Source organism: Penicillium griseofulvum, assembly GCF_001561935.1.
Source record: "Penicillium griseofulvum strain PG3 chromosome Unknown contig_14, whole genome shotgun sequence".
Classification (NCBI taxonomy): Eukaryota; Fungi; Ascomycota; class Eurotiomycetes; order Eurotiales; family Aspergillaceae; genus Penicillium; species Penicillium griseofulvum.
In genome coordinates, this window is record NW_024467437.1 from 251738 (window position 1) to 277269 (window position 25532).

Genomic DNA, 25532 nt, shown 5'->3' on the forward strand with positions numbered 1-25532 from the left:
TATTCTATCCTATTTATTGTAAACATATTTGATATAAAATCAGACATTGGCATATAAGTCCGGGGAACCCGGTATGTCGTGCCGAAGTGTTGACGTCAAGTACTTTTGGAGGGAAAAAAAAAAAAAAAAAAAGATGAAAACAAGTCTTATGAGGGAGGATTATTGGTACTTATGTGTAGATTGAACTGAACTGATACTTAATATGGTAGAATGGAAGTAGAACAATACTAAGAAATGCAAATTAGATTTAAACAATGTCTAAAACTTGGGCAGACCTAATAAGGAATCCCGTTCGTCATCAATTGGAACTGATCATAACCCTTAGTGGACACGCTCATATACGACTTGCGCACAAGTTCCCGCATGTACTCAGCTGCATCGCGCTCGCTCTTTTCTAACACAAACCGGTCACGGAAATTCTTCAGAGTCTCGGGCTTGAAGCACGGAAGACCACTGTCTAGCATGAGGGAGACAATATGGGCCAGCTTTGTGCTATAAGGACGAGATGCAAGGAATGCCTTCACCACCAATGACTCGAACCATCGGTATGGCTGCGTGTTGGTCGGGTTGTGGGAGCTGCCTGGGAGGTTGATACCCGAATTGCCGCCCTGGTGGTGGGCTGGGTCATGGGTTCCACTCATGACGGCGACCATCTCAGAGGTCAACTTGAACGGCGCGCGCTCAAATCGAACTCCACCAGGCGCAATATCGAAGCAGAATCCGAAGTCAATATGGATGATATGGCCAGCGTCGTCAATCATGATGTTTCCGTTGTGTCGGTCTTTGAATTGGAGAAGGTAAGAGATGACCGAGTAGGCGGCCATACTCTTGACGAAGTTGGTGCGCGCTTCTTGGAATCGGATAGAATCCTCGCCTCCGTATTTCGACACGAAATAGTCATATAGCCCGTTGACGGCCTCGCGGCCGAGCATGTCCCGAGAAATGGAGTTGGGAAGCACATCAATCACACCACAGCCAGGCGCTGTCGAAGTCACCCGGTAAGGGTAGACCCAAACGTCTAGACCAATACTGGTAAAGATGCTTCTGAAGGCCGCAATCATCTGCAAAGCAAGCATGTCCTGACGACAGTCGTCACCGACCTTGAAGATAGCTGACTGCCATACTTCATATGTCTCCTGCTCAGGCTCAGAATGGTTCGTCAATTGGCGTTGGTGGTGGTGGTGGTGGTGTTCACCGGAGTTAGCATCAGCCTTTTCAATCAATCGTGGCCTTGTCTTCTGGATTCGGAAAGTCGCCATATAAGGTGCCTTTGCGTGACTCTGCAAAGGCTTACCAGACTTGCGGTCGATACCGACGACCACACCGTCAGGGTTACTAGGAAGGTACACTCCAACTTCCACCTTAATCTTACGCAGCTCTTCCTCAATCTTCTCCTTCTTCTCGGGTTTACTTCTCTTGATATAGGGTCGAAGTTTGCCGGAAACACCCGTGACTTCGTTGAAGAACGAAAATTCTCTCTCGTAGAAGGCACGCTCCTCGTCCGAGAAGCTTGAGATCAAGTTATCTAGGAAACGGTCGAGTGTATCCTTGATAGGGTCCGGCTGTTGAGGCAGTATGTTAACTAACGGTGATTAAGCTTCGACAATACAAATACTTACGATTTGAGAATCTTCGTCCTTAAAGGAGTTAGCCTTCATGTTCCAAATAACCTGGTGGGCGAACAGTTGAGACAACTTGGCTGTTTCGAGGATGTAGCGGTCTACATAACCCAGAGCATCAAAGCGCAGGGCTTGAACGAGTTGTGGCACAAAGTAGAACCGAACATCCATCGAATAGCTCTCCAACGCCCGCATCGCGTACTGCAAGATGTAAGGATGGTTGCCGTAAGCGGGCATGAAGTATGTAATGGCCTCCGTAGGAGTAACGGGAGCCCAGTATAGCATGTACTTCAACTGGGGACCAACATCAGCGGGTAGGCAGTTGTCGAACATGATCTCCAGAGCGCTTGGCTCTTCAATAACCTTCTCAGGGAAATTGAGTATCAAGGATCTGACATCGGCTTGCATTTTGGGTGAGGGAAACCGGGCAGCCACCTGAATAGCCAACCCTGCATTTTCCGCCCAGGCAAGCCGAAGCAAATATACGGGGCTTTCATCTGGATTCTTGCCTCCGATCGAAGGCATGTGATGTTTCCGCTCCGGGTCCAGGGGGAAGAGCCAAACTCGAAGGCGGGATCGTTCGTTCTCCACGAGCATTTGAAGCAAGTCTTGTTTAGACTGTAAAGACTTGCATGACCCTTGCGCATGGGCAGCGATACCTGAAACGCCTCGTAAAGCCGTGGTCACCTCGCTAAGAATTCTGTCCTCTGCCTTAATCTGTAGTCGATTGCCTCCGAATGACCACATTGGAGGGTGCTTGAACCAACTCAAAGCAGCAGACAGAATCTGGTCCTTGAGTTTCCAAGATGTGCCACTATTGCGGGGGCTGAGATGCCTTAGAACCTTGAGACCGAGAAGCACAATACGGAAATGGATTTCTCTCGCCAATGGATGACCTTTGGTTTTTGAGAGCCCGACAACGGTACTGCTAATCAAGCGACAAAATAGCTGTTGATCTTGCAGATTTCCTAGACGGATTGCATTGAAATGGCTCTCGAAGAATTGAAGAACTCGCAGGTGCGGCGAGAGAGTATTTTGAGCTTTTTGCTGCATGCGAAGCATAAGGTCTTTATCAGTTGGCAAAAGCTCAATCTTAGTGTGCAATGGATCAAGGTATTCAAAGGTAGGATCGAACAATCCTTTGCGGCGCTTCATGCTTCTCTCCCAAGCCTCGATCACCTCGCATAAGATCCGTGGCTCGGTGCTTGGATTCTCGTGAATGACTCCAAGCCAAAGAGATACACCAAGTTTGACTGTCTCCTTGGTGAAAATTTGGAAAGGCAATGCAACCAAGTAGTGAACAACGGAGAGTCGTGGCTTGCTGGTGCTGCAAATAAGTCCCGCGGCCTGCCGAAGGACATCCCTGACCTCCACAAGGGGAATCTCCTCGCCAGCAATGCTCTGCGCATATAGACGAGAGAGGGTCTCTTCCAAAGCATCAGCAGACTCAGGCAAAATATTAACACGAGGCTGTTCAACATAACCACTACAATTGTCCCCTTGCAACCCGCCCAGAGAAGGTATCTCTGGACGTCTGTACTTCTGCCGTGTCGTGTATAGTGCCATGAAATCAGAAGCGACATTGAAGTCGCTACTACCGTGGCGGTCAATGGACCCAAGCCGTGGGTCACTTTGTGGGATAAGAGAGCCCATTTCAAGAGCGAATGAACGTCCCATCGAAATATGTCCATAGCCACCGTCGTCGTCGTATTCGGAAAGATAGGTCTGGAGTAGCCCTTTGACATCTAACGGGGCAATATTCAGGACGGTTGTTACCCAGGTCCTGGCTCGCCCATGGAACCGATTCAGAGTCGCCCTTCTCAATGCGTAATTGTCGGGTAATTCGACCTTGACAATACCCATGGGAGACACCAAGGATGGCTTCCACTCGAACTCATCGAGTTCACCTTGAAGACAGGAAGACCACATGACGGTCAGAATCTCAAGCAAAGCAAAGAGGGAATGCTTTTCGCATAAAGCAGAAGGGCATTCGCGAATGATTTTGTCTGCACATTGCGCCGCAATACTTTGAACCCTTTCAATACGATGACAGCAAGCCACCAGGAATCCAGCAAGCTGCTTAGACAGGTAGGGGGTCGAGAAGTCATCATGCTCTCCAGAAAGCGTAAGAGACAGATAACACGTAATCGCTTTGTCTGCAACGGCATTCATGCACACGACCATCTCCGGAGTGGCCAAAGCTGGGTCAAGGAAATAACTGAGCGTCTTGGTAGAGTCCCCTGAGGAGGCACGGAGGCTCTCGACCAAGACCACAGCGTTAAGAAACACCGCTCTTGAATAGTCCAATCTCTTGATATCGGATTCTCGGCCGGGAAGTTCAGAAATCAATGCTCTCTTTTGCTCCAAGGCTCGTTGCGGTCCCATCCCGCGTCTGAGCACCGTGTTCAATTCCACATCACTTTCTAGGGAGTCCATATGGTTTTCAGCAACCAAAGGAGGAGAATGGTGTGCGAGAAGGCGGAGTTCTTTCTGATGCCGTTGGGCAACACTGGAGCTGAGGGAAATTCCATGGATGGCGATGTTGAACCAAGCATCTCGGAACAGAGTCAGAACGGCTTCATCGTACTCCAAGGGTGACCGGGAAGCCCCAGTAGAACTGCCATTGGAAGACACAAGCAGAGCTAGCGGTTTCAAGAGGGGGGTGATATCATCCGCGGCAAAAATAATTTCCTTGTGCCGCTCATATTCAAGGTCTGGCACATCACCCTTGTTGATAATGCTCTCCAGCAAATGGACCAAATAAAGCCTGTAGAGCGGTGAGTCTTGATCCAACGTAACCGAGAGGTAAGCCATGGCACATTGAACGGCATCAGATACGGTGTTCAGTCCTTTGTTAACACCGTCAAGGTATATACGTGCATAGAACTTCAACAAAAGCTGGAACTCCGCTTGTCCACCACTCAAAGCAAGAACCGCAGTTTCCTGGATGATAAAGGCATCAACTGCGACATTGAGCTTGCCAATCTTTTGCAGAAGCATAGACTGGGCCAATGCACTAATTTTGCCGTCGTTACAATTAGTTGCAACCGTCACGATAGCATGAATGACATTCCTGTACGTGATAGTGTCATCTTCACCATTTGCCGACAGAGAAGTCTGGCTTGCATTTTTTGGGTACGCCTCGAGGTTCATCCCGGGTCCGGTATGATCTCCAATGAGTTGGTCTTGGCTAGGTTGGTCCACATTCGTGCTCGGGCTTAGAGAATTACCAAGTGAATAGAGCGTAGTAATCACAGCATCCTCGGAAAGAATACTCAGGATCTGGGCGAGGCACCGAGAAGCGACGGCAACGGTGGAGCGAGCCGACGCACCTCCCTGGGCCAGAAATCTCAAAAGGCAGCGTCTTCCAATAGATGCACCGCTTGAAGACATTCTTGCAAGAATGGCGGTACACTTCAGAACCGTCACAGCCAATTCCACGTTCGACATTTGCTGGGAGTCAAGCAGTGTATCCTCGAGCCAGGATAGCAGTACTTCATTGTTGGCTGCATCTTCGCCAAGAATCACGCAGTTGAGGAAGCCTACCAGGGCATGTCCCTTAACAGAGAAAGCAAGGTGCTGTTGCCAAGGAGACCCGACTTGCAGGTAGTCGGAACCATCTTCTAGCAAGTGAATTTCCTCACTAATGATATCTGTGACGCGCTCGACCAAAGAGATATCCGCCTCGTCATAGCTCTTGGCAATACCAACGCCAGTCATATAATCATCCAAGAGTTGCTCATCGGTCAGGTGCTGGGACCCGATCAGAGAGGCGGCGCATGATTTCACAAAGCGCATATATCCTTCTTGTACAAGCATAGCACCTAATGGGCGGCCATGAGCAGCATAACGGCGGGTGTATTTCCTCCAGTCTTTAAAAGCATGCTCCGCGACGTTTGCATTGCGGAGAGTGGACGATGCTGTCTCAACTGCGATTAGGAAAGGCTCGGACAGCATCGCACGCAGATGGTCAACAATATGTAGCTTTTCACTGGCGTGCCAGATAGAAGTGTATTCAGCGGAGGCTTCCATAAACCCAACGAGGGAAACAGCAATTGACAAGACGGCAACAGATTCATGTATAACGCCCTGCCGCCCGGCCTCGGATCTAGAGTATTGGAAAGGTGTGACCGCATTGATAGCCTCGGCACAGTTATTCAGATATCCATTCACAGACTCAAGGGCCGTCTGTCGCAGGTCTGAATATTTAGTTCCCAATGACAAAAGCGCAAGAGTCAGGTTGTTCGTGAGAGTCTCCCAAGGCGACGGCTTTACGCCATGGAGGAAGGGCGAAGACCGAAATAGCTGGCTGTGAGATTCCGGAAGGTATCGAGAGAGTTGCAATGCCAACTGAGCAGCATTTTCTGGATCGTTCACCGAGGAGGCCGCCTTGCACAGAGCTAGGAGAACATCTAGTTCGCGAATTCCCTGTCTAAACATTAGCCCGTATACGCACCAGACTACCGAAGAAAGTGACGCACCATTGGAATCTGGGATGTCGGGGCCTGTTGCCTCAAGACTCCATTCAAATCACCATTAGGCTCTGAAGTAGATTGAGACTGCTCGGCCAGTCGAGCGAGCTCTGATCCATCTCCATCGCGAGCAGGTGCCTTAACTGCCAAGGCAGCGAGCTTTTGAAAAGCGAAACGTCTGATTCCACCCGAGAGGCTTTGATTATCCATTAGCATGATGCAAAAATATTGAATAATCCCACATACCCGTCCATTGTGAAGTACCTAAGGGCCTAAGATTGGGAAATGGGGGAAACCTGGAGAATGACAGGGGACAGCACGTGTTTTGAGACACGAACCTAGGTCTGACCACTTTAGGACTATATATTTTGTTGATATGATTACTATACTCTATAATTTATATATTAACAGATTCAATAAGTTTTTGAGACTATATAGAGATATCTTATGTCTTAACATAGATAGTACTTGCCCTTGGACAGTTTTTGAGGCGGAGAGAGACAGGGGAGAGAGAGCCTTCTCCAGACTCTTCCCTCCCCCCCAAAACAAAAGATATAGAACTATTCTCCCACATATCATTCTTCATTATTCCTTTTTTTTTTAATATCTTCGTATTTCATCAGTACAGAATCAGAAGTATCTGTATTGACGTTCCTACCATTGTTGAATTGACCGATAGCTATCGCTAATTGGTCTGGAACCCTCTCCAGCGTAACAACAGCCCTGTGTGTTATGGCCCCCCGTGAGAAAAGCTCGCTCAAGCGAGGAAGGGTACGTTTTGAATTCAATTGGTGCCACTCATTTGCTTACAAATATTACTATAGGCTACTGTCGATGCAGATTCACAAGACCAAAAGAAACCTCGACGCTCTCAAAGAATCTCGAGCCAAATCCAACAAGACACACCAGTCGATTTGGACTACTTGCCAACCCCAGTCACCGGTCCTCAATCTGCCACGGAGAGTCGGAACGAGCTTACTGTCACACCCCCTGAAAGCCCTCGCGACAGTCATCAACAAATCTCATCCCAACCCGAATTATCACACGCGATTTCCTCACCAGCGTTCGAGGATACTCAGGCACTTTCACAGTTTGTGTATCCACCCAGAGCATTCGCAGATGAGGTGAAGGATGAGGACGCAGAAGGGGTCTGGGGCTACCTGCTACCACTGGATGAGAATGGGAATGGCCCACTTGTGCTGAGGAAGCGTGATTGCGATAATGGTGATGATACTGCCAAATCCAAGGGTACAAAGGCCCAGAAATCCAAGAGTGCCAAGTCGCCAGGTGCCTTCTTGGTCGGCCGTCATCCTGAGTGTGGTAAGTGATAGCTTGGTGATTATCGAGTGTTCATGCTGACCATAGTCAGATCGCGTCCTTGAAATTCCCACGATTTCAAACCGGCACTTCCTCATTTTTGCTGAAAAGAAGAAGGGTGACATAGTTGCTGTGCTAGAGGATCTCTCTAGCAATGGAACATTTGTCAATGATGCCATTGTTGGGCGAAACAAGCACCGAGAACTGGAAGACGGCGATGAAGTTTCGATTCTGAACGAAGCTCGTTTTGTCTTCCGCTACCCCCGTACGCGGGAAACGAATGGTTTTCGTCAGCAATACCGGATTCTCAAACAGCTCGGCAAAGGCCACTTTGCAACCGTTTATCTGTGTGCTGAACGATCTACCGGAGACAAGTATGCAGTCAAAGTTTTTGAAAGACGCCTCGGCGACTCGCAAAAATCACAGAACGACAATGCTCTGCAGCAAGAGATTGCGCTGTTGATGGGCGTTCATCACCCGAATTTACTGTGTCTCAAGGAACCCTTTGATGAAAGTGATGGTGCTTATTTGGTACTTGAATTGGCACCCGAGGGAGAACTGTTCAACTGGATTGTGAACAATCAGAAAATGTCCGAAAATGAAACTCGTGGTGTGTTCCGCCAACTGTTTGATGGGTTGAAATATCTGGTATGCATATCAAAGGTCCCACATATACAGTACTGGGTCGGCTAACATGTCATTAGCACGAACGAGGAATTGTGCATCGAGATATCAAGCCGGAAAATATCCTGGTTGTAGACAGGGATTTGAACGTGAAGTTGGGTGACTTTGGGCTAGCTAAGATTATTGGGGAAGAATCCTTCACGACGACCCTGTAAGTGGAAGTTTGTCCGCGTCAATGTGAATGCCTGCTAACGTCTGTTTCCAGCTGTGGTACACCAAGTTGTAAGTCATACAAAGTATGTGACCTTGAACAGTGTAGGTACTAATTTCGCAGACGTTGCCCCGGAGATTTTGCAAGATACCCGCCACCGAAAATATACCAAGGCTGTGGACGTATGGTCCCTTGGTGTTGTTCTCTACATCTGTCTCTGTGGCTTCCCGCCGTTTTCAGATGAACTGAACACCGCAGACAACCCATTGACTCTCGCGCAACAGATCAAGATGGGTAAATTCGATTATCCGTCACCGTACTGGGACTCTGTTGGCGATCCGGCTCTGGACCTAATCGACAGGATGCTTACTGTGGATGTCAACAAGAGAATCACGGTGGATGAGTGTCTTGAGCATCCTTGGATGACTGGAAAGTACCCGAGTGTCACTGATAGCACAGATGGGCTAACAGGGGCTCTTGGTAAACTGGACTTTTCTAAACGCAAGTTTAAGCGAGAGCGGACCTTGTTGAGCAGCATCAACGATGCTCACTTTAGCGAGCATGCCGAAGGCAGTGAGAAGCCAGTTAAAGTATTCCGAAATGAAGCCGGGAAACGTGTCCACAATCGACCAGCCAAGGTGTTCCGTGAAGTTTCACCTAGTGGCAATCGGGCACCGAAAGATTTCATCAACATTGGGGAGCGAGGTGATCCTACTTTGTACGACAATTAAGGGGGTTACTGATTTGTACTATTATTCTTAGATGTCATTAGGGCGAATAGGATGTATAATTAAGTCAAACCCAGGGGAATTCATGTACAATTCACAAAAATTTTACCTTGTAGATAGTTAATAGTTAGTTGATACATGTAGTGAATAGTTAATAGTTAATAGTTAATACATAGTAGTAGTTATAGTACAGTAAAATCTCAACGGGTACCTCTTGACCGGAGTGGCGCCACCAATTTAGCCAGAAATAAGAAACAAAATTTACATAGAGACATATATAGACATAAAATACAACATAAGATAGAACATAAATTAGGAGTAATAGAATAAAAGAGTAAAAGATTGAAATAAAAATAACTTACGATTTTATATGGCTCTTTCTAGACCAGGGGCGGGTCTCTCTCTCTCTCGCCGAATGATATCGGACTTAATTATTTTCCTTCGCCTCCTGGTTTAATCTTTCGACATATCTTGGTGAATTGGAGGTTAAAGGGGTTATAGGGTCATTGTGAGCCCATTTTCTTTTTCTCTTTTTTTGCTTTTCTTCTCTCTCTCCTTCTCTCTTTCTCTCTCTCTTTGTCTCTCTCTCTCTGCTTCTGGACAACATGGGCCTTTTCTCAGGTTTCCTCGCAACCTTCTGTGAGCACTGCTCAACCCAGTCAATCTACACTTTGATTAGTGTTGGAGCGTTGTCATTCATTGCGCTATCAGTTGTGATCAATGTGCTACGACAACTCTTCTTCAAGAAACCCCATGAGCCCCCCGTGGTCTTCCACTGGTTCCCCTTTGTTGGAAGCACCATCAGTTATGGCATGAACCCGTACACATTCTTCGACAATGCTCGCGCAAAGGTATGTCAATCGCAGATGTGTGGCCCACAGAAGAATGCAATTGCTAATTTGGAGGATTTCAAAACGGTAGTATGGCGATATCTTCACTTTCATCCTCCTGGGCAAGAAGACCACCGTTTACCTAGGCACCAAGGGTAACGAGTTTATCCTCAATGGCAAGCTTCGTGATGTGAACGCTGAAGAGGTGTACTCTCCTCTTACCACCCCCGTCTTCGGTCGTCATGTTGTCTACGATTGCCCCAATGCTAAGCTCATGGAGCAGAAGAAGGTATGAGGGAATGATTATACTACAAAGTCTTGACTACTGACCGCTGGATAGTTTGTCAAATTCGGTCTTACTTCAGAGGCACTTCGGTCTTATGTTCACTTGATCACCAATGAGGTCGATGACTTTGTGAAGAATTCCCCGGCTCTCCAGGACACCAAGGGGACTTTCAATGTTTCCAAGGTCATTGCAGAAATCACAATCTACACAGCATCCCGCTCGTTGCAAGGACAGGAAGTCCGTGATCGATTCGACTCGACTTTTGCTGAAATGTATCACGATCTTGATAAGGGTTTCGCTCCTATCAACTTTATGCTGCCATGGGCCCCGCTCCCCCACAACCGCAAGCGCGATGCTGCACAGAAGAAGATGACTGAGACATACATGGATATCATCAAGGCGCGCCGTGCATCTGGTGAGAAGAAGGACTCGGAGGATATGGTCTGGAACTTGATGTCGTGCACCTACAAGAATGGCACCCCGATTCCCGATGAGGAAATTGCCCACATGATGATCGCACTGCTTATGGCCGGCCAGCACTCTTCGTCCTCTACCGCTGCCTGGATTGTCTTGCGCCTGGCCACCTGCCCTGAGATTGTGGAGGAGCTTTACCAGGAACAACTCCAGATTCTGGGCGCTGATCTGCCTCCTCTCACCCACGAAGGGCTCCAGAAGCTCGACTTGCACTCTAAGGTGATCAAGGAAACCCTCCGTATCCACGCTCCTATCCACTCCATCATTCGTGCCGTCAAGAACCCCATGCCTGTGGAAGGCACTTCTTATGTTATCCCCACCACTCACAATGTCCTCTCTTCTCCCGGTGTTACTGCTCGCTCTCCAGAGTTCTTCCCCGAGCCTCTGAAGTGGAACCCCCACCGCTGGGATGAGGTTGACACTGAGACTACCAAGGAAGAGGATGAGGAGCAGATCGATTATGGTTATGGACTGGTTACTAAGGGTACCAACAGCCCTTACCTGCCTTTCGGTGCTGGTCGCCATCGCTGCATTGGTGAGCAGTTTGCCTATGTGCAGCTGGGCACAATCCTGGCTGCACTGGTGAGACATTTCAAGTTCTCCAAGCCTAGCGCTGATGCACCCTTCCCCGAGACGGATTATTCGGTAAGTAGTGTTCTCTATATTCAACTGGGTATTTAACTAACCATATTCTAGTCCCTCTTCTCTAAGCCCCTGGGTACATCGTTTGTTCAGTACGAGAAGCGTGGAATCAAAGCATGATCGGAGTTATGTTTCAGAAAAGATTCCCATTCACATTTTGATCACATTTTAATGCCCTGCGTTGATGCCGCAAAAGGTTCGGAGTGAACCTGAATCAAGTTCACTAAATGGATTTGACAGCTAGCATCATGGATTTCTTTCTTCACCTTGAGACGATTCTGCTGTATGAATATTCACTTCTCGCGACCTTGAATCGCATGTTTTCTCTAAATGTTTACATAGCTCAATCATATTATTTTAATATCAACACTTATCTTCAGAAAACTAAATCCCAAAAAGAAATCATGATTGCAATAGTATAGCAATAGTATAGTACAGTTCGAATTTGAACATCCAGGCTCAACAAGAAATATGCATACACAAGGTGATATTTCACCATTCACGTTCACGCCTTCTTTCTCTCATCCAGTCTCTTCTTGTTCTGAACCTCCCGGCGTCGTCGCTCACCACCATCGACCTTCTGTCCCCGCCTATCCTCCCACATGCCCTCCTGAACCGAAATGGTAGCCGCAGTACCATTGGAACCCTTCAAAGGCTGGAGGAACGGACCCATGGGCTGACAACCACGGTGAATCTTCATGTGCGCAAATTTCTTGATCAGTTGCTTTTTGTTATACTGATATGTGGTGACATCGGGTGCTAGGTTGACAATAGCTTTCACCATGCCGGGTGACAGTGTAGCGGAAGAAGTTTGAACGGCCGCTTGTGCTTCGGGTGTTAGGCCTTTAGCATTAATGGGCACTTCAACAACCCGCAATTGTGCAACCCCATCGACCACAGTATCCAGATCACCTCCAGGGCCGTACAGCCCATTCCTGAACTTCTCGCGCTTCCGGAGCAGGTACCGTCGCTGGCGGGCCGGCTCAATGCCAGCTTGGCGGAGCTGGTTGGAGTTTAAAGTGAAAAGTTCTTCCCATGAAGGAATCTTGCTCGCTTGCTTGGACATTTCGCGGCCGATCAGCGTAAGGAAGGTTTGGACGTCAGGAACGAAAGGGGTCGGAGATGGCACAGGCGGCGCATTCTTGTGGAGTGATCGAATGTAATGGTTGGAAATTGATACAGGCTTGAATAGGCGCGCTGTCAAGCTACCTAGTGGTGAATTGCGCATTGCCATAACGTTCATGGTGAAGATGTTGCGGGAAGAATGCCGCAAGCCCCGACTTTGTTGGTAACTCTCGGGCCTTTTTTTTTCCCCCGGGAAAATCAGATTTGCAGTGATATCAATGAGAGGTGCTGCTGAGAAGGCCTTTTGAATTGACAGGTTTCCAGCAGTTGCCGAGGAATTGGCTGGGGGGTGTTAACTGATTTGGAGAAATTTCGGGAGTCGCCAACAAAGTCCAGGATCAATAATACTCCGAGCCTATGGAAATGACATCGGCTCTGGTATTTCGATGCTGCCTTTCACCTCATATTTTGCTAAAGATGATCTCTTAATATTTATAGTAGCCACTGAATATCTGTGGCTATATCTTTTTCTTAAAAAACTTCTTGTCGCTCTCTATAGTTTGACCTTGTGCCTCAAACCACTTTAATCATGGCACTCTCACCCTTTGGCTCTCGTTCACCATCCATGACTGTGCATTCCCCAAATACTGCAATCAGACTGAGAGCTACTGCCCAGAAATCAGTTACTGGCCCTGCAGCTGCAGCTGTGTCCAAGCCTGTGCAGAATGGGGATCGTGAACTTACCGAACAACTTAATATCGATGTCCGGGAACGATACGTCAAAGGTATCTGAACCATCGGCTGTATTGTCTAGGGATATGCTAACAGAGAACTAGACAAAAAAGTAGGTGAAGGTACATATGCCGTGGTATATGTTGGCCACCTCCGACACGATCCCTCATCCCTCGTCGCGATCAAGAAGATCAAAGTCAATGCCGAATACAAAGATGGACTAGCTATGGATGCAGTTCGTGAGGTGAAATACCTTCAAGAGCTGAAGCATCCGAACATCATTGCTCTCCACGACGTTTTCTCGTCCAAGGATCAAAATCTCAGCTTGGTCCTTGAGTTTCTTCCGGGTGGAGATCTTGAGATGCTTATCAAAGATAGTGATATTCACTACGGTGTGGCCGATATCAAGGCTTGGATGGGGATGCTTGCCCGAGGTGTATGGTGGTGCCATGAGAACTTTGTTCTCCATCGGGATATTAAACCCAACAACTTACTGATCGCGTCAGACGGGGAGGTCAAATTGGCCGATTTCGGTCTCGCAAGATCCTTTGCCGATCCTCTCTTCAACATGACGCATCAGGTCATCACTCGGTGGTATCGGCCACCCGAGCTTCTCTACGGTGCACGACAATACTCTGGCGCGGTCGATGTTTGGTCCATGGGGATGGTCTTTGCCGAGCTTCTGCTACGGGTGCCATTTGTGGCTGGCAACACTGACCTGGATCAAACCTCTAAAATCTGTGAAGCGTTCGGTACACCAACGGAGGAGAATTGGCCTGGGGTCAGTAAATTACCCTACTACATTGCCACGGACAAAGCCCATTTGGTTCCATTGCAAGGACGTGATTTCTTCATGCGACAGTTCCCCACTGCAGGTCCGATGGGTGCTGATCTGTTGATGTCGATGTGTGCACTTGACCCACGTAAGCGCAGTACAGCTGTCCAGTGCCTACGACACAATTGGTGGACAATTGAACCCCGACCGACTAAGAATGAAGATCTGCCACGGAAATCTGGGACTAAAAAGATGGGTGAAGATTTGACTCGACGTGGTGGCGAGCTAGATGAGGGTATGTTCAAGAGTGCTGCCCGGCAACTCGATTTCGGAAAATAAAACAAAAAAAAAAAAAAAAAAGGTTAATAATGATACATTTCAATATGCATAGCATTAGTATCTGGGAATTATTGGATCTCTAGGGCTGAAGTTCAGTTAGAGAAAATGGAATGCCAATAGAATATTAAAATCCCTTGCATTTCTAAAGGGTAAATACCCTTTAGAAATAGTTGTGATGGTACTTATGTAGATATAGTTATATAGTACACGGGATGTAAATGAGGATCAGCAGTTTAATTTTAATTTATGTCTTTATAACCGTTAGTCGAACAGGAGTTCATCACCTTTATAAGGAGTACTCCTTAAAAGGGATTTATCAACTCCAAGTAAAAAAAAAAAAAAAGAAGAAGAAGCAGCAGCCTAGACAATCCCCCTTTTTCTACTTGAAACCCTTTACTCCCAAGCTTCTAGGGCTGCCCCTTCTTATAAAGTCCCCTTTTTCCCATTTTATAGAGGGATATAGAAGGAGAATAGTTTCCTAGAGTGATAGATATAAAAAAGATATAATAATTTATATATATAAAGTATTATAAAATTAACTATTAGTATTATATAGCGTCCCTTTCTCTGCGGGGACTTTTCTTTTCTCTTACTATCTATCTCTCTCTCTCCCTCTCCCTCTCTCTCTCTCTCTCTCTCCACTTCCCTCACATCATCTTCTTTTCTTAACTTTGATCTGGCATGGTTTTCACTTAAATTTGTTTTGACACCATGGCTTCAATCTCATTGCCTCAGCCTTCGCTGTCACCAGTTCCACCTCCATCTGGATCATTACCCCCAATTCCCAAACCACGAAAGTCAACCGATACACGCGCTGCATCCCCCTACCAGACCTCCAAATTACGAACTCCATCTAGTCCCAAACCATCGCTCAAATCGCCTCTATCATCTTCAAATTCAACATCAAATCTAAATGCCCGGTCAACTTCCGGTGGGCGCACTCCGGGTAGTCCCGACAAGTCTTTGCGCCGAACAATTAGTATCGCCTCGTTCCCTCAGCCACCAAAAGCCAGTAGCCGTCCATCCACTGCATCATCGCTTTCTGGAATTCAAGGTGCTACTTCTAGTATGCGACCTCAAAGAAGTTCGCGACTGAGTACAGGAACTACAAGCAGCTATCGGAGCTCAAAAACTCCATCATTACTCAACGGTAGTGGAGAGGGTAAATTCATATCAAGTGGAGAAGCGCGAGATCCGGAGGCATCTCCAACCCACAGCAGAAGTTCTTCCGCCCAAGGTTCTTGTTCAACAAGTGCGACGACTTTTGAGGATGCAGATGATACGGGAAAACCAAGCTCTAAGCCAAAAGAGATCAAGGGAAATGTGCTTGTCAGCGTGCGCGTTCGTCCCGATAACAACAGCGGAGAGACGTCCCGAACCCATGGTGAATGGTCCATCGATAGCCGGCAAAGCCTCATCTCATACCGTGGGAAAGAAGGAGGAGATTACTTTTATGGTGAGGATAATATTCCCTTTGATCCACTTGCCCGCCGGAATTAACCATTAAGCCAGATAATGTCTTTAATCCACAAGAAAACAACGCCAAGGTTTATGATTCGGCTGCCAAACGTCTCGTTCGACGTGTCATGGAGGGCTATCATGGAACAGTCTTTGCATATGGTATGACGGGAACCGGAAAGACCTTCTCTATGCAGGGAACAGCAACTTCCCCCGGTGTCATCCCACTCGCAATCACCGACATCTTTTCCTTCATCAGAGAGACCCCACATCGGGAGTTTTTGCTGCGGGTCAGCTATCTGGAAATCTACAACGAGAAGATCAACGATCTTCTTTCTGCTTCTGCCAACGGTCCCGCCGGAGCCCCGCAGGAGGAAATCAAATTGAGAGAGGACAGCAAACGAGGAGTATATGCAACGCCCCTCAAGGAAGAAATCGTCCAGAGCCCGACACAACTTCTCCGTGTTATCGCCCGAGGTGATCATGCACGACGAACGAGCAGCACGCAGTTCAATGCGCGCAGTTCTCGAAGTCACGCAGTGGTTCAGATCGTGGTCGAAAGTCGAGAGCGAGTGCCCTCCGGCAGCTCTCAAGATAAGCGCTCCGGGATCGCCCCGGGTGGTGTGCGGGTGTCAACCTTGAGTCTGATTGATCTGGCTGGCTCCGAACGTGCAGCGGATGATAAGGAACGCCGCACTGAAGGTGCTCATATCAATAAAAGTCTGCTCACTCTAGGCACCATTATCTCGCGACTGTCGGAAAACAAAGATAAGCAAGGGAGTCCCACGGACCGCGATGGGAGGCATTTGCCTTACCGGGATAGCAAGTTGACTCGACTGTTGCAGCCAGCCTTGTCCGGCGGCTCGCTTGTGAGTATTCTGTGCACCATTCAATTCACGAGCGCGGTCAATTCGCACACCGGTGAAACCCTAAATACCATGAAATTTGCTGCGCGGGCGAAGAACAATATTGTCAGTCACGCTAAAAAGGCCGAGGAGGCATACGGCGGCGGTGGCGGTGATTCCGGAAGTCGGGTACTGCTTGAACGGTACCGTATGGAGATCCAGGCTCTTCGCAGTCAGCTTGATACCCAGGCCAAATCCCAGGCAGAGAAGGAGCTCAAATGGGACGAGCAACAGTATGAAAAGGAAGCACAGGCCCGTCACGAGGAACAGGTGTTGGAAATGCAGTTGGCTCGGACTGCGCTCAAAGAGCGGATCGAGCATCTCAATCGCCTGATTTTGAGCTCCAAGTCCACCGGTGTCAACAACCATAACAGTCTCTCTACTTTTGGGCGTCTTTCTCGCATGTCGGCAACAGATTCTGGCGCGCGGTCACTACGTTCTTCCGCCAGTCAATCTACACTGGGTGCCGGCCATTCATCGATTCGACCGATCTCGTTCATGTCAGTCAATAGCAATGATCCCTCATCGGCTATGCCATACCCAGGAGGATCGTTTGGCAACGAGGATGAATATGACCTTGGTGAATTTGGCGATGGCAAAGCCAGCTTACAACGACAGGTCACTGCGTTGCAAGCTGATCTTGGTGATAAGAACCGATACATCTCTACCCTGGAGCGCCGGCTGCTCCAGGCAAGACGATCCAGTCATTCCCGAATGTCAGTGGGCATTAAGCCCACGAATGCCACAATTTCCGAGCATCCAGATGTCTCGGCTTTAGTTCGCGAGAAAGATATGGAGATCAATGAGCTCCGGTTACAACTCGATGATAAAGATCGCATGCTTGCTGCGCTTCGATCCGCAGCTCGGCATCGAGACTTGGCTGCTGTGACCAATGACTCGCAGTCACCAGAGCTGAAGAGCAAGAATGGGTCTACCGCTGGAGATGCAGACAGTTTTGCAGGGGCCAATGGCTTCATCGCACAATCCGAGAGTCCAGACAAGCGTCCATTTTCCGGTAGAAGTGAAAAGGAAGACGCGGGGAAGAATATGGACGAGGTCTCACGCATGCTAGAGGAAATGATCCAGGTTCGAGCAGACAGTGGGCATAATCCTAAAAACAGGAGCATTGCTAGTGAAAGCCGACGAGAATCCTCATCGGCGGAAGTGCCAGGTCTAAATCCAAGTGCTCCCTCATGGAATCCAAACCTCAGCTCGCCATTCCGAGGATGAAAACCTCGATATGATTTTGATTTCCTTTTTTTTATTTCCCCTTTTGCGGAAGCTCTTTGATTTTGTTTGATCTGATACCCAATTCAATAGGTTTACTTTCTTGCATGTGTATTTAACCTGAACTACATTTCTAAGGTTAGGAGATCGAGTGTTTGATTTTGTTTCTTATTTCGCCATATGCTATATATAATATGGCCATAAAAGGTCCATGTGTTGTCATAGTAGACGTAGAGAACGTATTATGAGATTATCTCCAACTCGCCTTCTCTATCTTTGGCATAGACATCCTTCCACTGATCCCACAGCCGCATCAGCTCCTCCACATATCGAGAATGGAGCTCATCAATGTACTGATCATTGATCTTGTCACGGTTCTGCTGCTGCATGACCGAGATAGGTCGTCCGACCACAATGTTGAGAGGGGTTCGATAGGGCATCAGTCCAACATCGTAGTTGAAGACCCCGCGTGCATGGAACAGGGGGATAGTGAACCCTAAAGTCTGTTTTACAAGCATCTGGATTTTGTGGATGAGTGGGTGCTGATCTGAGTCTACTTGGTCATAGAGGTCATTTTCACCAAAGGCCAAGACAGGTACTAGATCGGCTCCCGTTCGAATAGCGAGCTTCACAAACCCTTTCCGTCGCTTCAACACGAGACGCAAGGAATTAGGTCGGGCATTGAGAGATTCCCGGGCACCTCCCACGACGATCGTGATTGCTCGCCCCATGCCCTCTCCATCTGCGCCTCCTTTGGTGAGAATATTCTCACAGGATTCCCGGGAAACACTGGCAATTCCCATGGCAAGTGCGTATTCTCGGTAGAAAGGAATGCGGAAGTTCGCATCCAGCGTCAGCAGAGTGTTGGTGATTCCTGGGAATAGCTTGGAGAAGCCCAAAGCTTCCGTCCCAAATGCGGCAAATGCGCCATGGGAGATAATACCATGTGGGTGGTATCCAAAGATATACTTCTTTGTAGGCGGAAGCGACTCCTCCCGATGAAGACGAGCAGGGAAGTAAGATGCATACACTTTCCAGATAGGAAGTGAGCGCAAGAATTGACTACGTCCCTTGAGATGCCCGGATGTAGCAGCAGTAGAGAAAAGAGATATGTAAACGAGATATGGGACCAAGAGTGGCCAGGACAACGGAATGGCGCAGGTAAAGAAGAAGATGGTCAGGAAGATAGCGATGGTCAAAGTGTGACATAGAACGATAAATGTTTGTAGGCGTCGCTCAAGGCCAATATTCAAAGGAGCCCAGTGGATGCTATATAAGGTTAGTTATGGGTAGATTGAAGAGTTGTTGGGGAGGTCTTACCGTTTTCTTCCACGACTCGACTGAGATGTGGGCGCCGAGGCACGCCCAGCTGACCGTGTCTCCCCGTTCATTGTTGAGAGAAACACCCCTCTGTAGTGTCGGAACTTTTGCACTTCCTGTCCCAGCTCGGGTCGTGGCAATGCGACAGAGGCTAAAGCTCTTGTAAATTGGGAGCTGCGGTGGACGGGAACGATTTCTACGTCGTAGATTTGATGCAAGTGACCTGTACAACTTCTCCTATATGAGTCAAGATTGTGCACCCCCAATGCCGAGTAATCAACGATTAGGGGCATACGACTAAGTTGGGTGATATGACGTTGGTTGTGGATACCCGCAAGGCACCCGGAAACGGTCCAGCTTAAGTAATCCATATGTCTCTCCAGGGCTCCAAGGGCCTAGAGGTATACCCGTATACACTACTCTTATCATATTCGATATTGGAATTCTTTTGATTCATAGTAGGATATATCTAGTTCAAAACAGGAAATCATAAAAAGTGCAAACACCAAATAACTCCAAATTCTTATGTCCAATGCGCTTCAGATGCAGATGTGCATAAAATTTCATGCTTTGATCATGAAGATCTGGTTCATGTTAGCAAACAGATCATAGAAGATAGTTATTGCATAGCTTACCTCGTTGAGAGACTTATCGTCCATAATAGCTCTCTTCTTCTGGGCGATATGGCGTGACCGAGTGACATTCCGTCCCATAGGCCGCCGCTCCCTAGATATTGTTGCTGCTACCTTGACTTGAGGTTTAGCTGCCTTGTCGGAAGAATCACTTTCCTCGGAATCAGCCTTTCTCTTCTTGGACTTCTTTTTCTTCTTTGATTCCGAGCTTGATTCATTGCCATCTGTTTCGTCTCGAGAGCGCAATTTCTTGGATTTGGACTTGGATTTGGACTTTGACTTGGATTTGGATTTGGACTTGGGTTTGCGCGTTGGGGCATCCGATTCACTTGAAGAAGTTTCGTCGTCCTCTGATTCTTTCTTATCCGATTTGGATTTCTTGGATGATGTGTCCTTGGGGGTCGGCAGAGGAAGCTCGGGTTCCTTTTCCTGTGTCAACAGTCCAGCGCTGACGAACCTGACTTCCGGGAATTTCAAGGCGGCATATCGAGCCAATCGAACATCATCGCGCTTTCGTTCATCCTTCTTCAATTCCACTTCACTCCTGCCATTGAGTCGGCCAAGCAATCCTTTGAAGGCATCAAGTCCAGTCGGCTCAGTCTCTCGTGCAATGCGAGCACCCAATCCGAGATTATCATCCTTCAGTGTGACTTTGATATGGGAAACGCTGGCGGCGGTCAACAAATTGGCGTGTGCTGCGTCCTTTGCTCCCAGAAGACTACCAGGAGTCCAGCCCTGAGAGCTCATGATCCGATGTCCGAACCCGGTTGTGGACCGAGTCCAATTCGTGTTATTGGGATCATTACCGATCTTGGTACTCCTATTCACATGTTAGAAGATCATATATATAAAGAAGTAGGTTTAATTGCATACTTCCGCGGCCCCGCTAAACCCATGGCGACAATATTGAATCAAACAGGAGAAGTGTTTGTTGGAGATCGACGAACAATCAAAAAAAAAAAAAAAGAGTCGAGAGGCGCGGGATGAGTCAGCAACCGATAAGGCCTCCACAGGGCCCGACCTCGTGGGGAGAAGAGACGGGAGCTCTTGACCACTCCACCTCAGTTCAACAATAATTCTTTACTATCTTTGAATTTTTGTTAATTTTTCGTTGCATACATTGGAATTTGAAGGTATTTCTTCGTTTTATTCAGGCTCTTGGGGTGTGGTTCTTATCTGGGATATATAAATCGCCGAAATAGGATAAAACTATTGTGGAAGCAATGTCACTGCTTCTCTCCACACCTTAATTTCTCTATCATGTCAAATCTTCGGGTTCTCTGTCGAGATCAGCCTCAACGTACAATTGCGCTGGTTTCGTCGGACCATGCTCTAGTGTTCCACTACACATCAACAGACACCAGTGCGAAGGACAGCCCACGCTGTCAAGTTGAGTTCTCGGACTTGGAGGAAGTGGACCTACAAGGCTACAGGCCGTTAGGATATGGATATGGAACCCTTGGTCTTGTTACTCTCAATGAAGATGTGTTTGTCTGTGTCGTCACCAGCTCCTCGCAAGCTGCCACCGTGAGACCTGGAGAAACCGTATCAAGAATTGACAATGTAGGCTTCTGTATGTTTCCCATGCAACCTCCTGTTCGAATTATTGCTAATCATACCAGATTGTCTCAATCGTTCAGAATACGAGTACGGCCTAGAACATGAGACCGCGTCTCAATTCGCGGCCGAGGAGCGACTTGGCACAGATGGGAAGGATGTGGTAACTGACCATCCTTTTCTGGCCTTAAAGAAGCTCCTTGGAGATGGAAGCTTCTATTACAGTCTCGATTTCAACCTCACAGATCGTCTGCAGGACCGGTAAGCTATCAGCTCTTTATTTTTCGCTGGTCAATCTCCCTCAACTAACAATATTGCAAGAGCCAACAAACTTGTGGCGTTCGACATCGACACTCTTGATGAAGATATGCTGTGGAATTCTTACATGATCAGTCCACTTCTCTTTTTCCGGAGCCACTTGCCACCATCCGATAAAGCCAAATTAGATGCATCGCAGATGTTAACCTGTGTTATCCGTGGATTTGCTAGTACACTCAAAGTACCAGCGACCATCTCAATTCTTCCTCATGTGCGAACAAATTTTCCTTCAATGTTGACAATCATATCCAGACAATCTTCTCGGCGTGCTGGTACGAGGTTTAATTCGAGAGGCATTGATGATGATGGGCATGTTGCAAATTTCGTGGAAACCGAAACTATTCTGTGGATTTCACCCGGCATTGTGTTTTCATATGCTCAAGTCCGAGGCTCGGTGCCTATTTTCTGGGAACAAGCTCCAGGCCTCATTCCGGGTCAGCAAAAGATCGAGGTCACACGGTCGAGCGACGCAACACAGCACGCATTCAACAAACACTTTGAATCGTTGGAGTTGGAATATGGTGCAGTACATGTAGTAAATCTGCTAAGTGAGCTGAAGCCTGGGGAAGCAGAGTTGTCGTGCAAGTTTCGACAGCACATCAACAAGAGCTCAACCCGACAGAAAGAAGGTGATGGGACATCTCCACATCGGAGCCTCTTGCGAATGACAGAATATGATTTCCTTGCTGAGACCCGAGGTCCTTCGGGATATGAAGCCAGTTCTCAGATCAAGCATGAGCTTATCAACTCATTAGATGAGTTTTCCTATTTTCTGTCGGAAGACTCAGGTCGTCCTAATAAGACCTCCTACGACGGGGCTGATGCAGTGAACAACTCTTCGGTCATTCTACAGCAGGAGGGTGTTTTTCGGACTAACTGCTTGGATTGCCTGGACAGAACTAACCTCGTCCAAACCATCATCAGTTCGATGGCATTTGAGACCTTTTTATCACAGCAAGGCGGCAGTCTCAGCTCGGACTTGCAGGTTCGGCATTCGACCATCTGGGCGGACAATGGTGATGCTCTTTCGAAGATCTATGCCGGCACTGGCGCCCTTAAATCTTCTTTCACCAGACACGGGAAAATGTCTCTTGCCGGGGCACTTGCAGATGCACGGAAGAGTGCCACTCGACTTTATGTCAACAATTTTACAGATAAAGCCAAACAAAAGACGATCGATCTTCTCTTGGGGAGGCTAACCAACCAACTTCCTGTATACCTTTACGATCCAATCAATGATTTGGTTATTGAGGAATTGAGCCACCGAACTCCAGAATATTCTTCCCGCAAACAAGTCCGGTTCTGGGTCGGCACTTTCAATGTGAATGGACGTGATGAAGGCCCAGGTACTGACCTCACTCCCTGGCTTTTCCCAGGGTCGGACGAGTCGGACGAAGATCCAGCAATATTTGTTGTAGGATTCCAGGAAATTGTCGCCCTGAGCCCTCAACAAATCATGTCTACTGATCCTAGTACCCGCAAGGTGTGGGAAAGAGCAGTCTACGATTGTTTAAATGCCCATTCAAAGATGAAAGGGACTGGAAAATACGTGCACCTGAGGAGTGGCCAACTAGTCGGCGCTGCCGTTTTGCTTTATGTGAAAGAAGACTCACTGAAGTACATCAAAAACGTTGAAGGCAGCGTGAAGAAGGCAAGCCATTCCGAATTTTTGAAGGGGTTGTTCCCAACTAACTAGTATTTACAGACCGGCCTTTCCGGGATTGCTGGCAACAAAGGCGGCTGTGCTGTTCGCTTCGACTTCTCGAACACGAGTGTTTGTTTTGTTACCGCACATCTTGCTGCTGGATTTGCAAATTACGATGAAAGAAACAGGGATTACGAGATTATCGATCGAGGCCTGAGATTTCAAAAGAACCGGTCAATCGCTGATCATGATGCAGTGATCTGGCTTGGTGATTTCAACTATCGAATTGGGTTGGGCAACCCAAGTGTAAGAGAGCTTATCTTGCAGCGAGACTACCGAAGGCTATATGACAACGATCAGGTGAGTCAAATATCCTTTGGATCCCGACATTGGTCTAACAACAACAGTTGAATCTGCAGATGGTAGCGGGCAGGGTGTTCCAGTTCTATTCAGAAGGCCCAATTGAGTTCCCGCCCACTTATAAGTACGATGTTGGAAGAGATAGCTACGATACATCGTAAGTATCCTGTGAATCTAATCAGGAGGCAACTAACATATGGCAGTGAGAAAGCACGGATCCCTGCATGGTGTGATCGAATCTTATGGAGAGGAAGCAGCCTTCGGCAAACTAACTACCAAACTGCGGATTTGAAAGTGTCTGACCATCGTCCAGTCTGGGCAACCTTTGATTGTGTTATTGATATCGTCAATTATACACTGAAAGAAAGTCTTAGGCGATCAATATACGAGGAGAAACAAGGTCATGGTCACACTTCTCTTGCAGACTCCGTCTCTCTTTTGGACTTGGATGATGATGATGAAACCACACCGCATGTTTCTATCGCACCTGGGCTGCCACCGGCAAGCTCTGACAGAAGCCGATGGTGGCTAGACAATGGTGAGTATTTCAGTCGATGGATATAGTGGATTTACTAACATAGAACAGGCGCATCAGTAAAAGCAACAGTCCAACCACCGAAACAAGGGTATATTCCAAATCCCCAACGCAAATCCAATCCATTTTCTGCAGATGTCGATTGGGTACTGAGTCCGGACTCGATTGAGAACAAAAACGCCGAGCCTATTCCAGTTACGAAGAAGTCAATGCTACCTCCGCGGCGTGACACTTCTGAGTCGTTCACGGAGTCTTTATTGCCTCAGGCAGATGGAACTAAGAAAGTTCGACCGGCTGTTCCTCGCAAACCGCTATCACTAAGTTCTCAGGGGAAAGTCGGGACAGTATCACCTAGTAGTCAACATACATCACGGCAGGACAGTCCGGGGGATGGCGTCACCGCCGGTATGGGCTCTACAGATCTCCTCAGTGACTCAGGCAGTGAGCAGATCGAGTGGAAGCCGCTGTTTCAATGATAATGGCCCATTTAATGTACAGACACAATCTTTAGGGATACCCAATAGATTCTGGATGTTGATCATTTATGTAGCAAGATTAAAATGTCATATGTTCATATTTGACAAGTTAACTTACATGTATTAAATATCAAAAATGAACCCAGTCACATTGTCTAAACTCCTTGTACCTCATTGGGAAACCTGGGCACATGACTATGACTAAGTACTAATTGCGCTGATGTCATCTCTGACCGCCTTCTATCTTCACGCCGCCTTCGTGTTGGTTCATCTATACTACTCCGTACATTGTATGTATATATCTATATATACATGAACTTTTATTTTACTTTTTTCCTTTTAAGGATATTAGGACAAGAGTATTATGCTAAACCAATTGAATTAAACACTATATAGTTTGCTCAATCATAGCACTAGAGATTGAAACTACTTAATTTCAAAAGGTGGTTTCTTAAGTGCTCCGTATATACCTCCGTAGTAACGTGTCGACTCAAGAAACAACGTGGCCTTTTTTTTGCCGGCATATTCACGTCTTGCAGCATCCCTTTCCCATCCATTTGTTTCCCTCAAAATATTTCCCCTAACCCATCATGGTAGGTACCAGTTATCTTCCAAGGTTGCCATGGATGATGATTAACACATGCTAGGCTCAAACACCACAGCAACGTCGAGCGAACGACCGCTTCGCGAAGACCGAGGCCGCGAAGAGAGGAAAAGCGCCAACCACAATTAAACCGAAGAAGAACACAAAGTCACCCCTTTCAGCAACCTGGGTTGGTATGTATTAAACGCTTTTGGATTGAAACATGCTAAAGATTCTCCAGTGTTACTCGCTTTTGTTGTTTGTGGCGGTCTTCTCCTAGAGCTCCTACGAGTTGTTCCTGACCTCTGGTCCACCGTGATCTCATGGTTCACCCGGTTTACAGGATAAAATGGACTTCAAGCGATGATTTACCTCTACTGCGCCAATACCCTAGCTTACAAC

At 47.5% G+C, this 25532-nt stretch overlaps 10 protein-coding genes across 10 annotated transcripts; 6 read left to right on the forward strand and 4 right to left on the reverse strand.

The window, feature by feature from the left end:
• Positions 1-275: 275 nt before the first annotated feature.
• stt4 (1-phosphatidylinositol 4-kinase STT4) lies at positions 276-6345 on the reverse strand (the record flags this gene model as incomplete). The annotated part of the gene is made up of 4 exons (XM_040797095.1): positions 276-1562; positions 1620-6047; positions 6101-6287; positions 6338-6345. The coding sequence occupies 4 exons, from the start codon at positions 6343-6345 to the stop codon at positions 276-278; spliced, it is 5910 nt and encodes a 1969-aa protein (XP_040649906.1).
• Positions 6346-6823: 478 nt separating this feature from the next.
• Positions 6824-8974, forward strand: PGRI_093830 (uncharacterized protein; the record flags this gene model as incomplete). Its single annotated transcript, XM_040797096.1, has 6 exons — positions 6824-6862; positions 6916-7411; positions 7461-8056; positions 8113-8243; positions 8298-8314; positions 8367-8974. The coding sequence occupies 6 exons, from the start codon at positions 6824-6826 to the stop codon at positions 8972-8974; spliced, it is 1887 nt and encodes a 628-aa protein (XP_040649907.1).
• Positions 8975-9576: 602 nt separating this feature from the next.
• Positions 9577-11323, forward strand: PGRI_093840 (cytochrome P450; the record flags this gene model as incomplete). Its single annotated transcript, XM_040797097.1, has 4 exons — positions 9577-9822; positions 9893-10090; positions 10142-11206; positions 11258-11323. 4 exons carry the CDS (start codon positions 9577-9579, stop codon positions 11321-11323), a joined length of 1575 nt encoding a protein of 524 aa, XP_040649908.1.
• Positions 11324-11708: 385 nt separating this feature from the next.
• On the reverse strand, positions 11709-12446 carry PGRI_093850 (mitochondrial 37S ribosomal protein mS41; the record flags this gene model as incomplete). Its single annotated transcript, XM_040797098.1, has 1 exon — positions 11709-12446. One exon carries the CDS (start codon positions 12444-12446, stop codon positions 11709-11711), a length of 738 nt encoding a protein of 245 aa, XP_040649909.1.
• A 411-nt stretch (positions 12447-12857) lies between these two features.
• kin28 (TFIIH complex serine/threonine-protein kinase subunit KIN28) lies at positions 12858-14114 on the forward strand (the record flags this gene model as incomplete). Its single annotated transcript, XM_040797099.1, has 2 exons — positions 12858-13053; positions 13105-14114. 2 exons carry the CDS (start codon positions 12858-12860, stop codon positions 14112-14114), a joined length of 1206 nt encoding a protein of 401 aa, XP_040649910.1.
• A 711-nt stretch (positions 14115-14825) lies between these two features.
• On the forward strand, positions 14826-17707 carry PGRI_093870 (putative kinesin family protein (KipA); the record flags this gene model as incomplete). Its single annotated transcript, XM_040797100.1, has 2 exons — positions 14826-15570; positions 15627-17707. The coding sequence occupies 2 exons, from the start codon at positions 14826-14828 to the stop codon at positions 17705-17707; spliced, it is 2826 nt and encodes a 941-aa protein (XP_040649911.1).
• A 239-nt stretch (positions 17708-17946) lies between these two features.
• On the reverse strand, positions 17947-19095 carry PGRI_093880 (uncharacterized protein; the record flags this gene model as incomplete). Its single annotated transcript, XM_040797101.1, has 2 exons — positions 17947-18973; positions 19025-19095. The coding sequence occupies 2 exons, from the start codon at positions 19093-19095 to the stop codon at positions 17947-17949; spliced, it is 1098 nt and encodes a 365-aa protein (XP_040649912.1).
• A 492-nt stretch (positions 19096-19587) lies between these two features.
• On the reverse strand, positions 19588-20552 carry pxr1 (telomerase inhibitor/ribosome biogenesis protein PXR1; the record flags this gene model as incomplete). Its single annotated transcript, XM_040797102.1, has 3 exons — positions 19588-19608; positions 19660-20476; positions 20530-20552. The coding sequence occupies 3 exons, from the start codon at positions 20550-20552 to the stop codon at positions 19588-19590; spliced, it is 861 nt and encodes a 286-aa protein (XP_040649913.1).
• Positions 20553-20916: 364 nt separating this feature from the next.
• On the forward strand, positions 20917-24547 carry PGRI_093900 (SacI domain and endonuclease/exonuclease/phosphatase family protein; the record flags this gene model as incomplete). Its single annotated transcript, XM_040797103.1, has 7 exons — positions 20917-21229; positions 21279-21474; positions 21535-23173; positions 23237-23536; positions 23584-23693; positions 23740-24074; positions 24123-24547. The coding sequence occupies 7 exons, from the start codon at positions 20917-20919 to the stop codon at positions 24545-24547; spliced, it is 3318 nt and encodes a 1105-aa protein (XP_040649914.1).
• Positions 24548-25137: 590 nt separating this feature from the next.
• Positions 25138-25478, forward strand: PGRI_093910 (RAMP4 family protein; the record flags this gene model as incomplete). Its single annotated transcript, XM_040797104.1, has 3 exons — positions 25138-25140; positions 25195-25324; positions 25372-25478. 3 exons carry the CDS (start codon positions 25138-25140, stop codon positions 25476-25478), a joined length of 240 nt encoding a protein of 79 aa, XP_040649915.1.
• Positions 25479-25532: the final 54 nt, after the last annotated feature.